Genomic DNA, 14,088 nt, shown 5'->3' on the forward strand with positions numbered 1-14,088 from the left:
CAGTCTGCCATTTAGCACCAGCCTCCTTCCTCTGCCCGCTCCCAGTCTGACTCTGTGTGTGCGTGTGCGTGTGTGTGCGTGTGCGTGTGCGTGTGCGTGCGTGCGTGCAGAGCTCGGCTCCCTGTGTCGTCTTCATTGATGAGATCGACGCCATCACGCCTAAACGAGAGGTTGCGTCCAAAGACATGGAGAGACGGATCGTGGCCCAGCTGCTGACCTGCATGGACGGTGAGAGAATGCTAACAGAGGGAGCTAACGCTAACAGAGGATACTAACAGTAGCATAGGTTGCTAATGCTAGCAGAGGATGCTAATGCTAACAGATGATGCTAATGTTAACAGAGGGTACTAATGCTAACAAAGGTTACTAATGCTAACAAAGAGTACTAATGCTAACAGATTATGCTAATGCTAACAGAGGGTACTAATGTTAACAGAAGGTACTAATGCTAACAGAGGGTACTAATGCTAACAGATGATACTCATGCTAACAGAGGGTACTAAGGCTAACAGAGGGTACTAATGCTAACAGATGATGCTCATGTTAACAGAGGGTACTAATGCTAACAAAGGGTACTAATGCTAACAGATGATGCTAATGCTAACAGAGAGTACTAATGCTAGCAGAGGGTACTAATGCTAACAGATGATGTTAATGCTAACAGAGAGTACTAATGCTAACAGAGGGTACTAATGCTAACAAAGGGTACTAATGCTAACAGATGATTCTAATGCTAACAGAGGGTACTAATGCTAAAAGAGGTTACTAATGCTAACAGAGGGTACTAATGCTAACAGATGATACTAATGCTAACAGAGGGTACTAATGCCAGCAGATGATACTAATGCCAACAGAGGGTACTAATGCCAACAGAGGGTACTAATGCCAGCAGATGATACTAATGCTAACCGAGGGTACTAATGCCAACAGAGGGTACTAATGCCAACAGATGATACTAATGCCAACAGAGGGTGCTAACGATAACAGATGATGTTGTGGCTCAGATGATGCTAATGCTAACAGACCTCAGATGATGTGTGTTTTCACAGCAGCTCTCCGGTTGTTTGTTGTCGACAGACTTGAACAGTTTGACGATGACGGCTCAAGTTCTGGTGATTGGCGCCACCAACAGGCCCGACTCTCTGGACCCGGCACTCCGCAGGGCTGGTCGGTTTGACAGGGAGGTCTGCCTGGGAATTCCGGACCAAGCCGCACGCCTCAAGTCAGTTCTGACCCATTTGTGAACATGTTCCCTCATCCTGCTTCAAACCACAACAAATAATCTCAGATTAGAGTCCTGAGTCCCTGGGTTCTGTTTCAATCTGCAGACTTCATGTAGACTGAAACACACACACACACATGCAGTTCATACTGCGACTCTGGTTTTCTCTTATCCAGGTAACTTCAGGATTAACTCTAGTTTTCTCTTATCCAGGTAACTTCAGGATTAACTCCAGTTTTCTCTTATCCAGGTAACTTCAGGATTAACTCCAGTTTTCTCTTATCCAGGTAACTTCAGGATTAACTCTAGTTTTCTCTTATCCGGCTAACTTCAGGATTAACTCTAGTTTTCTCTTATCCGGCTAACTTCAGGATTAACAAGTCAGGAATGTTCTGCTTTGAGCTGCTGGATGTCTTTGAATTCTTCATAATCTCAGATTAACTGCTCCTCTATGGTAAAGTCAGCTGCTCTGCAGGGTTTCTCCCTCTGTAATTGGTCACACGCTGCAAGCTCCACCCCTTTCATGTCAACGCTTTGATCCTGGAAGGAAACTCTGGTTGAACTAGTGACTTGATAACCTGCTAATGCTGATCAGGATCCACAATCTCTGGATTAGTTAATCCAGGAAACATATCCTGGTATGTTAATCCAGGAAACTGATCCTGGTATGTTAATCCAGGAAACAGATCCTGGTATGTTAATCCAGGAAACAGATCCTGGTATTTTTATCCAGGAAACAGATCCTGGTATGTTAATCCAGGTAACAGAGATCCTGGTATGTTAATCCAGGTAACAGAGATCCTGGTATGTTAATCCAGGTAACATATCCTGGTATGTTAATCCAGGTAACAGAGAGATCCTGGTATGTTAATCCAGGTAACAGAGATCCTGGTATGTTAATCCAGGTAACATATCCTGGTATGTTAATCCAGGTAACAGAGATCCTGGTATGTTAATCCAGGTAACAGAGATCCTGGTATGTTAATCCAGGTAACAGAGATCCTGGTATGTTAATCCAGGTAACATATCCTGGTATGTTAATCCAGGTAACAGAGAGATCCTGGTATGTTAATCCAGGAAACAGAGAGATCCTGGTATGTTAATCCAGGTAACAGAGAGATCCTGGTATGTTAATCCAGGTAACAGAGATCCTGGCATGTTAATCCAGGAAACAGAGAGATCCTGGCATGTTAATCCAGGAAACAGAGAGATCCTGGTATGTTAATCCAGGTAACAGAGAGATCCTGGTATGTTAATCCAGGTAACAGAGATCCTGGTATGTTAATCCAGATGACCGAGATATCCTGGTATGTTAATCCAGATGACCGAGATATCCTGGTATGTTAATCCAGGTAACAGAGATCCTGGTATGTTAATCCAGGAAACAGAGATCCTGGTATGTTAATCCAGGAAACAGAGAGATCCTGGTATGTTAATCCAGGAAACAGAGATCCTGGTATGTTAATCCAGGAGACAGAGATCCTGGTATGTTAATCCAGGTGACAGAGATCCTGGTATGTTAATCCAGGTAACAGAGATCCTGGTATGTTAATCCAGGTGACAGAGATCCTGGTATGTTAATCCAGGTAACAGAGATCCTGGTATGTTAATCCAGGTAACAGAGATCCTGGTATGTTAATCCAGGTGACAGAGATCCTGGTATGTTAATCCAGGTAACAGAGATCCTGGTATGTTAATCCAGGTAACAGAGATCCTGGTATGTTAATCCAGGAAACAGAGATCCTGGTATGTTAATCCAGGAGACAGAGATCCTGGTATGTTAATCCAGGTGACAGAGATCCTGGTATGTTAATCCAGGTGACAGAGATCCTGGTATGTTAATCCAGGTAACAGAGATCCTGGTATGTTAATCCAGGTGACAGAGATCCTGGTATGTTAATCCAGGTGACAGAGATCCTGGTATGTTAATCCAGGTAACAGAGATCCTGGTATGTTAATCCAGGTAACAGAGATCCTGGTATGTTAATCCAGGTAACAGAGATCCTGGTATGTTAATCCAGGAAACAGAGATCCTGGTATGTTAATCATGGTTTGTAGTACAGGCCTCTGGTTTGCGGTTGTTTGTGTGTTTCTTTGTTTTCTAACTTTTCTTATTAGAAGTTTAACGGTACATTTATATCATACATGAAAAACAAAACAAACAACATAAAGGGGCTCAGTCATTAGCATCAGACAGATGTCACAGAGTCTTTATAATTTAGGAGAGGTCTCCAATGGCGTCAGTGATCCCTGATGAGTGAATGTTAGTTTCACCAGTCTAATTGACAGTAAAAGCTCTTGGACCCACCTCTGGTGAGATGGAGGTTGATGGAGGTCCTGGCCAGCAGGGTGGAGAAGGTAAGGACAGTCTGCACAGCTTTGGAGGCCCTGGGCTGTACTGGGGTACCAGACAGGGTTAAGAAAGGACCAGGTGTAGTAGTTGTGTTGTAGGCTGAAGGGACTTGAAAATGTCAGACCAAAATGTGTGAAGCCTGGGACAAGGAAACCACGTGGGGGTGGTCAGTGAGAGAGTGCTTGCACCTCGGACAAGAGTATGTTCCATCGGGATCAATCGGAGGCTGCTTCAGGCTAGGGTAGGGGACTCTGTGTACAACATTGCAGGAGACCATGCCTCGTGCAGACTGAGCAGCACTGAACCAACCTTAAGGCTCTTTACCAGTAATCCCTAGATAATGGGTTAGGGTCCCCAGTTCCTGCTCCCAAGACTCTGGAGGGCCCAAAAGTGGCCTGCCACTGATGGAATTAGTAAGACTGCAGATACTGGAGCCAGTAATGAGTCCACAAGAGTTTCAGGGGGTGGCTGGGGAATTTCAGGTTCTGGTTACAAATAAAATGCCTTATCTGAAAAAAGAAATAGGTGGGATTTAGGACAATTACATTTGAAGGTCACTAAAGGACATAAAAGTCCCTTGATCATAAGGTCTTTAAATGTTGTTATCCCTTTATCACACCAAGACTTAAAGGTTAAATTGGTGCAAGAAGGTAGAAAAAGATGGTTATTCACATGGGGGAGAGGACTGAGGCTCTATGGAGGCCCAGGCTTTCCCTCATTTCAATCCAGATTCTAATGGAGTTTGTGATCACTGGGTTTGTGGTGAAGTTGGAAGCAGTTAAAGGGAGTTGAAAGCAAACCAAAGAGCGAAGCGATCATTTCGAACAGGTTATTTCCATATTGACCCAAGTGGGGCAGCTCTCATCAGGTATGTCGTTAAACCAGTGTAATAGTTTATGGATATTACAAGACCAGTAATCATACAAAGAATTAGGCAGAGCCAGGCCACCAAGCATTTTGGGGAGCTGTATTACTGATCTGATGCCTTTTATTGCCCCATTGGAAAGAACTTATCAATTGATCAAGTGATCTAAAAAAATACTTTTTAATAAGGGCAGGGAAAGAAGATATAAAAACTTGAGTAAAACGACCATTTTAACCAAATTGACTTTGCCTACTAAGGATAATGGAAGATTAGCCCATCTATCAGAATAAAGCTTGCATCTTTCAAGGAGGGGAGAAAGTTTTTTGAGAGAAGTTGATCAAATGAATTGGTGGTAAACACCCCCAAATATCTAAATCCAGCCGAGGCATATTTAAAAAGAAAGAAGGTCGGGGTATACAGTGGGGAGAAGAAGTACTTGACACACTGCTGATTGTTGAAGTACTCCCTCTTACAAAGCATGTAGAGGTGTGTAATGTGTATCACAGGTCCTCTTCTACTGTGAGGGACACAATCTAAAACTAGAATGCAGAACATCTCAGTGGAGGATTTTTAAATCATTCATTTCCATTGTATTCATGACACAAGTATTTGATGGCGTATCAACCAGTAAGAATTGAGGCTCCTGTTAGTTCTTCTTTAAGAAGCCCTCCTGTTCTCCACTCACTATCTGTATAAAAGACACCTGTCCACACACTCCAACCTGTCCACAATGGCCATGACCAGAGGACTGTGTAAGGACATCAGGGATAAACTGTGGACCTGGACAAGGCTGGGCTCCAGGACAAGAGGCAAGGACATCAGGGATAAACTGTGGACCTGCACAAGGCTGGGCTCCAGGACAAGAGGCAAGGACATCAGGGATAAACTGTAGACCTGCACAAGGCTGGGCTCCAGGACAAGAGGCAAGGACATCAGGGATAAACTGTAGACCTGCACAAGGCTGGGCTCCAGGACAAGAGGCAAGGACATCAGGGATAAACTGTGGACCTGGACAAGGCTGGGCTCCAGGACAAGAGGCAAGGACATCAGGGATAAACTGTGGACCTGGACAAGGCTGGGCTCCAGGACAAGAGGCAAGGACATCAGGGATAAACTGTAGACCTGCACAAGGCTGGGCTCCAGGACAAGAGGCAAGGACATCAGGGATAAACTGTAGACCTACACAAGGCTGGGCTCCAGGACAAGAGGCAAGGACATCAGGGATAAACTGTAGACCTACACAAGGCTGGGCTCCAGGACAAGAGAAGCAGCTTGGTGAGAAGGCAACAACTGTTGGTGCAATTATCAGGAAATGGAAGAAGTTCAAGACGACGGTCGATCTCCCTCTGGAGCGCCATGCAAGATCTGTCCTCGTGGGGCTTCAATGATCATGAGGACAGTGAGGGATGAGGCCAGAACCACACGGCAGGACCTGGTCAATGACCTGGAGAGAGCTGGACCACCGTCTCAAAGAAAACCATCAGTAACACTCCGCCATCATGGATTATAATCCTGCAGTGCACGCAAGCTCCCCCTGCTCAAGACAGCATGTCAAGGTCCTCCTGCTCAAGACATCATGTCAAGGTCCTCCTGCTCAAGACAGCATGTCAAGGTCCTCCTGCTCAAGACAGCATGTCAAGCTCCCCCTGCTCAAGACAGCATGTCAAGGTCCTCCTGCTCAAGACAGCATGTCAAGGTCCTCCTGCTCAAGACAGCATGTCAAGGTCCTCCTGCTCAAGACAGCATGTCAAGGTCCTCCTGCTCAAGACAGCATGTCAAGGTCCTCCTGCTCAAGACAACATGTCAAGGTCCTCCTGCTCAAGACAGCATGTCAAGGTCCTCCTGCTCAAGACAGCATGTCAAGGTCCCCCTGCTCAAGACAGCATGTCAAGGTCCCCCTGCTCAAGACAGCATGTCAAGGTCCCCCTGCTCAAGACAACATGTCAAGGTCCTCCTGCTCAAGACAACATGTCAAGGTCCCCCTGCTCAAGACAACATGTCAAGGTCCCCCTGCTCAAGACAACATGTCAAGGTCCCCCTGCTCAAGACAACATGTCAAGGTCCTCCTGCTCAAGACAACATGTCAAGGCCCGTCTGAAGTCTGCCAACGACCATGTGGATGATTCAGAGGAGGACTGGGAGAAGGTCATGTGGTGTGAAGAGACAACAGTGGAGCTGTTTGGTCTAAACTCCTCTCACCTTGTTTGGAGAAAGAAGGATGAGTACAACCCCAACAACACCATCCAACTGTGAACATGGAGGTGAAACATCATTGTTTGGGGATGCTTTCTGCAAAGGGACGACTGACCGTATTGAGGGAGGATGATGAGGCCATGTATGGTGAGACCTGGGCCAACAACCTCCTTCCCTCAGTAAGAGCACTGAAGATGGTCTTCTCAAGGTCTCATCTCAAGGTCCTGGAGTGGCTCCGTAGGAGCCACTCCAGGTCCTGGAGTGGCTCCGTAGGAAGCGTCTCCAGGTCCTGGAGTGGCTCCGTAGGAAGCGTCTCCAGGTCTTGGAGTGGCTCCGTAGGAAGCGTCTCAAGGTCCTGGAGTGGCTCCGTAGGAAGCGTCTCAAGGTCCTGGAGTGGCCTTGCCAGTCTCCAGACCTGAATCCAATAGAAAATCTCTACAGAGAGATGAAAGCCCTGAAACCTGAACGCTCTGGAGAACATCTGTATGGAGGAGTGGCCAGAATCCCTGCTGCAGTGTTTCTGTACCAAATATTGAGTTCTGTTTGTCTGATGTATCAAATACTTGTGTCATGAATACAATGGAAATGAATGATTTAAAAATCCTCCACTGAGATGTTCTGCATTCTAGTTTTAGATTGTGTCCCTCACAGTAGAAGAGGACCTGTGATACACATTACACACCTCTACATGCTTTGTAAGAGGAAGTACTTCAACAACCAGCAGTGTGTCAAGTACTTCTTCTCCCCACTGTGTATGTATATATATATACAGTGGGGCAAAAAAGTATTTAGTCAGCCACCAATTGTGCAAGTTGTCCCACTTAAAAAGATGAGGGAGGCCTGTAAGTTTCATCATAGGTATTCCTCAACTATGAGAGACAGAATGAGAAAAAAAAGTCCAGAAAATCACATTGTCTGGTTTTGAAAGAATTTATTTGCAAATGATGGTGTAAAATAAGTATTTGTCACCTACAAACAAGCAAGATTTGTGTCTCTCACAGACTGTAACTCCTTCTTTAAGAGGCTCCTCTGTCCTCCACTCCTTACCTGTATTAATGGCACCTGTTTGAACTGGTTCTCAGTATGAAAGACACCTGTCCACAACCCCAAACAGTCCCACTCCAAACTCCACTAGGCCAAGAACAAAGAGCTGTCCAAGGACAAAAGAAACCAAATTGTAGACCTGCACCAGGCTGGGAAGACTGAATCTGCAGTAGGGAAGCAGCTTGGTGTGAAGAAATCCACTGTGGGAGCAATTATTAGAAAATGGAAGACATATAAGACCACCGATAATCTCCCTCCATCTGGGGCTCCACGCAAGATCTCACCCCGTGGGGTCAAAATGATCACAAGAACGGTGAGCAAAACTCCCAGAAGCACACGGGGGACCTAGTGAAGGACCTGCAGAGAGCTGGGACCAGAGTAACAAAGGTACCATCAGTAACACACTACGCCGCCAGGGACTCAATCCTGCAGTGTCAGACGTGTCCCCCTGCTTCAGCCAGGACATGTCCAGGCCCGTCTGAAGTTTGCTACAGAGCATTTGGATGATCTAGAAGAGGATTGGGAGAATGTCGTATGGTCAGATGAAACCAAAATAGAACTTTTTGGTCAAAACTCAACTCGTGGTGTTTGGAGGAGAAAGAATGCTGAGTTGCATCCAAAGAACACCAGACCTACTGTGAAGCACGGGGGTGGAAACATCAAAGAACACCAGACCTACTGTGAAGCACGGGGGTGGAAACATCATGCTTTGGGCTCTTTGATGTTTCCACCCCCGTGCTTCACAGTAGGTCTGGTGTTCTTTGATGTTTCCACCCCCGTGCTTCACAGTAGGTCTGGTGTTCTTTGATGTTTCCACCCCCGTGCTTCACAGTAGGTCTGGTGTTCTTTGATGTTTCCACCCCCATGCTTCACAGTAGGTCTGGTGTTCTTTGATGTTTCCACCCCCGTGCTTCACAGTAGGTCTGGTGTTCTTTGATGTTTCCACCCCCGTGCTTCACAGTAGGTCTGGTGTTCTTTGATGTTTCCACCCCCGTGCTTCACAGTAGGTCTGGTGTTCTTTGATGTTTCCACCCCCGTGCTTCACAGTAGGTCTGGTGTTCTTTGATGTTTCCACCCCCCTACTGTGACGTGCTTCACAGTAGGTCTGGTGTTCTTTGATGTTTCCACCCCCGTGCTTCACAGTAGGTCTGGTGTTCTTTGATGTTTCCACCCCCGTGCTTCACAGTAGGTCTGGTGTTCTTTGATGTTTCCACCCCCGTGCTTCACAGTAGGTCTGGTGTTCTTTGATGTTTCCACCCCCCTACTGTGACATGCTTCACAGTAAGGTCTGGTGTTCTTTGATGTTTCCACCCCCATGCTTCACAGTAGGTCTGGTGTTCTTTGATGTTTCCACCCCCGTGCTTCACAGTAGGTCTGGTGTTCTTTGGATGCAACTCAGCATTCTTTCTCCTCCAAACACCACGAGTTGAGTTTTGACCAAAAAGTTCTATTTTGGTTTCATCTGACCATACGACATTCTCCCAATCCTCTTCTGGATCGTCCAAATGCTCTGTAGCAAACTTCAGACGGGCCTGGACATGTCCTGGCTGAAGCAGGGGGACACGTCTGGCACTGCAGGATTGGAGTCCCTGGCGGCGTAGTGTGTTACTGATGGTACCTTTGTTACTCTGGTCCCAGCTCTCTGCAGGTCCTTCACTAGGTCCCCCGTGTGCTTCTGGGAGTTTTGCTCACCGTTCTTGTGATCATTTTCAGCCCACGGGGTGAGATCTTGCGTGGAGCCCCAGATGGAGGGAGATTATCGGTGGTCTTATATGTCTTCCATTTTCTAATCATTGCTCCCACAGTTGATTTCTTCACACCAAGCTGCTTCCCTACTGCAGATTCAGTCTTCCCAGCCTGGTGCAGGTCTACAATTGTGTTTCTGGTGTCCTTGGACAGCTCTTTGTTCTTGGCCTAGTGGAGTTTGGAGTGGGACTGTTTGGGGTTGTGGACAGGTGTCTTTCATACTGAGAACCAGTTCAAACAGGTGCCATTAATACAGGTAAGGAGTGGAGGACAGAGGAGCCTCTTAAAGAAGGAGTTACAGTCTGTGAGAGACACAAATCTTGCTTGTTTGTAGGTGACAAATACTTATTTTACACCATCATTTGCAAATAAATTCTTTCAAAACCAGACAATGTGATTTTCTGGACTTTTTTTTCTCATTCTGTCTCTCATAGTTGAGGAATACCTATGATGAAACTTACAGGCCTCCCTCATCTTTTTAAGTGGGACAACTTGCACAATTGGTGGCTGACTAAATACTTTTTTGCCCCACTGTATATATATATACATACACAGTGGGGAGAAGAAGTACTTGACACACTGCTGGTTGTTGAAGTACTCCCTCTTACAAAGCATGTAGAGGTGTGTAATGTGTATCACAGGTCCTCTTCTACTGTGAGGGACACAATCTAAAACGAAGAGTTACGGATGTAACTATGGTTCTATGAATCCCGAATGACCGGCAGAGGCGGTGCTTAAGCACTGAATATTCCCCTTCGCGCATGCGCAGTGCGAGCATGTATACCAACAATGTCACCTGTGACCCCTGGATGACCCGGAGGAAGTTTATATCTTCAGGTGTCACTCCAGGGCACTTTCCTACAGAATCTTCTCGCAAGCACACGAGGATTCTGAGTGACAAAGAGCTCTGGCGGTCATTCGGGATTCATAGAACCATAGTTACATCCGTAACTCTTCGTTCTATTTCATCCCTGCTGACCGCCAGAGGCGGTGCTTAAGCACTGAATGACTAATACCAGAAAAGTCACGAAGAATTCTGCTCACCACTCCTCAGTGTGTAGGTTAACAGGACTCTGGCTGAAGGACCACAGCCAATGGATGGGGTGTGGCCACATTCACCCTGTAGAATCTGGAGAAGGTCCCCGGCGATGCCCATGAGGCCGCGGCACAGATATCCTCCAGGGGCACTCCCCTCAGGGAAGCCCATGACGTAGCCACACTCCTGGTAGAGTGACACCGCACACCAGATGGGAGGTGACGATTACTTGCCCGATATGCATGGCCAATTACGTCGACAACCCAGTGGGACAGGCGCTGTTTGGAGACAGCATTGCCTCTGTTAGGACCACCATAACAGAGAAAGAGCTGATCAGACCGCCGAAATTTCGCAGTAGCTGCAATGTAGGCCTTCAGTGCTCGCACTGGACACAACAGTTCAGGCCGAACCTCTGGCTCCCCGGATGAAGGGTCGAACCGTGCCAGCCGAATGGGCTGGTTGAGGTGGGTACGGGACAGCACCTTTGGAAGAAAAGCTGTGTTTGGCCACAGAGTGACTCCTGAGCCATCCGAATTCCACCTCAGACATGTGTCGCTGATTGACAGGGCGTGCAGCTCACTGACACGCTTTGCGGAGGAAATGGCCAGAAGGAAAGCTGACTTCAGAGTAACCCACTTCAGCGCTACCTGTGCCAAGGGCTCAAATGGCGGAAGGCGTAGCGTCTCCAGCACCAGGGGAAGATCCCATGCCGGGGACCTCATGGCTCTCGGAGGATGCAACCTCCAAGCCCCTCTCAAGAAAAGGGAAACCAGCTTGTGGCTACCAATAGCGCCATTGTCAACCATCATATGTCGACCAGATATTGCAGCGACATAGACTCTTAGTGTTGAATGTGAAAGCCCTTTGTCCAGAAGGGACTGGAGGAAGTCCAGAATAGTTGGCACAGAGCAGCGCACTGGGTCCTCATCCCGCCTCACACACCAGTCGGAAAACAGTTTCCATCTGTTCTCATACTGGAGGCGAGTGGATGGCGCTCTTGCATTCATAATAGTATTCCTAACTGGGTCGGCACAGACGCTCAGGAGCGCCTCGGGGCCCCCAGCAGCCAAACGCACAGTTGAAGGCGTTGCGGATTGGGGTGCCATATCTGCCCTGCCAGTTGGGACAGGAGATCCCTCCTGTCGGGAAGGCGCCAAGGCGTGCCTCGACAGAGGCTGTGCAGCAGCGGAAACCAGCTCCTTCCTGGCCAGAAGGGAGCTATAAGTAGGATGCTGTGGCCACCCTGAAGGGCCCTGTGGAGTACCAACCGAATCAGAGGAAACGGAGGGAAGGCATACAAGAGGCCATCTGGCCAAGGATGAGCCAACGCGTCCTGGCCTAAGGGACTGGTTGTCTCGGCCAAGGAGAACCACAGGGGGCAGTGGGTTGACTGCTCCGAAGCGAAGAGGTCCACCTCTGCCCTGCCGAATAGGCTCCATATAATGTGTGTTACCTCCGGGTGGAGGCGCCACTCCCCTGACGGAGGTTTCTGCTGGGAGAGGAAGTCTGCCAGGTGGTTCTGCTCCCCCGGTATATGCATTGCCCTTATGCTGATTAAGCGGGGGGCCGCCCATGTGAGGAGCTCCCTCGCCACTTTCAGCAGCTGTGCAGACTTCGTACCACCTTGATGGTTTATGTGATACACCGTCGCCGTGTTGTCCGACCTCACTAGGACATGCTTGTCCCTCAGGTGTGGTAAGAAGTGCCTGAGAGCCAGGTGAACTGCACGCAGCTCCAACACATTGATGTGTGCATTTTGGTCTTCCACAGGCCATCGCCCATGGGCCGTCCTGCTCTGCCACACCGCACCCCATCCCGAGGGGCACGCGTCTGTGGTAATCACCTCCCTGCGAGATGGAACAGAGCCCATAGAGACACCCTTGAGCATGTAAGCCCTGTCCCTCCACGGAGCCAGGGCGCAGAGACACCGCCGTGACACCCTGATTTTCCTGTGCCTGTGCAGCTTGGCATCTAAGCGGAAGCTGTTCAGCCACCTCTGTAGCGGGCGCAGCGACAGCATGCCCAGAGGAACTACCCCTGAGACTGACGTTAGCTTGCCCAGAAGACGGAGGAATGTGACATAAGTCAGCCAGCGGTCCTCTCTGAATAAGGCCAGCTGGTGATAAATATCGTCTACACGGTGGGGGGAGGGTCTCGCTGTCATTGTTATGCTGTTCAATGAAACCCCAATAAAATCTGTGACCCGGGAAGGCACCAGGCAACTCTTCCCCACATTCACCTTGAGGCCGAGTCGAGCCACATGGGACAGGAGACGCTCCGTGTCCCGGGACGCCTGGGCACGGGATGGAGCACAGATCAGCCAGTCGTCCAGGTACGGGAGAACCTTCAAACCCTGAGACTGTAGAGGTGCAAGAGCTGCAGACACACATCTTGTGAAGACCCTTGGGGAGAGAGAGAGCCCGAAGGGCAGCACCCTGAACTGCCAGTGGCGGCCGCGGTATGCGAAGCGCAGAAACTGCCTGTGATGCCAAGCTATTGGTACGTGAAAGTACGCGTCCTTGAGGTCGATCGACGTGAACCAGTCCCCATGCGCCACCGTGCTCAGGACATCTGCTGTGGTCAGCATGTGGAAAGGTATGACCTTCATAAATTTGTTCAACCCTCTGAGGTCCAGGATTGGGCGGAACCCACCAGTTTTTTTCACCACCAGAAAATACGTTGAGTAGAACCCTCTGTGATAAGACCGAGGGTCCACAGGCTCGATGGCGCCTTTGGCCTGGAGGGAGGACAACTCCCGGTCTAATGCGAGAGCCTTTGCCGGGTCGCTGATGGATGTCATTCTGACCCGGCCGGATGTGGGGGGCCGGCGGCGGAATTGAAGTTTGTACCCGTGGGTCAGGGTGGCAACCACCCATGGGTCTGAAGCATGAGCAGCCCACTGTCGGAGCTGCTGATGCGAAAAATACCCCACCGCCGGCCCCAAGGCCTCAATCCCCATTCCCCCGGCCCCGTGGGGCCCTAGCGGGGGGTCGGACCGGCTCCGGAGCTCGAAATCGTCTGGGGGGCAAGCGAGCGGAGCCCCGAAAGTCCCGGGTTGGCCGCTGTGCGGGACGCTGGACATCACGACGACCAGTGGAGCGGGTTGTCGGCAGCACGTGGGGGCGAAAAGCAGCCGGGGGACCCCGAAGCCTGCTGGCCGGGGGTCTATCAGGAGGAGGCATCCGGCTAAGCCCAGCAAGCTGCTGCCTGGTCTGCCCCGCCTGGATGGTCCGTTCCAGTGCTTCCTGGGCCGCAGAACCAAACATCTGCCCCGGTTCTACTGGAAGGCTGCGCAGCATTTTTCTGGCTGCCTCGATCAAGTTCGACTGGGACAGCCAAACCTGCCGACGAGTTTGGACCAAAATGGACATCATTCTACCAAGCTCTCTAGACATGAGCCCAAAAGCTTCCAATGAAGCATCACAAAAGGCGGCCGCATCTGCAGTTACATTGCCCTCCTGCAGTGATGCCGAGAGGGCCAACATGAGGTGTGATAGGGAGTTCCCCATGCGACCAGCACGTGCTCCAGCATCATAAGCCCTCGTAAGAAGGTCATCAGTTATTCGACACTGGGGTCGAGGGCACCGAGCATCCCTTCGCAGTGCTTCATCTGGAGAAACAATAAGAGA

General features: G+C 49.3%; 1 protein-coding gene across 2 annotated transcripts in view; it reads left to right on the forward strand.

Annotated features, from left to right (window-relative positions):
* The window catches only part of nvl (nuclear VCP like), a 57,333-nt gene that overhangs the window by 21,270 nt on the left and 21,975 nt on the right, over positions 1-14,088 (forward strand). For both annotated transcript variants that reach the window (XM_080507248.1, XM_080507249.1), the window contains exons 12-13: positions 111-228; positions 1,078-1,222. In XM_080507248.1, coding sequence (XP_080363374.1) covers positions 111-228; positions 1,078-1,222 — 263 coding nt within the window. The remainder of the gene's footprint in view (positions 1-110; positions 229-1,077; positions 1,223-14,088) is intronic.

The sequence above is a fragment of the Blennius ocellaris genome (genome assembly GCF_963422515.1).
Source record: "Blennius ocellaris genome assembly, chromosome: 13".
NCBI lineage: Eukaryota > Metazoa > Chordata > Actinopteri > Blenniiformes > Blenniidae > Blennius > Blennius ocellaris.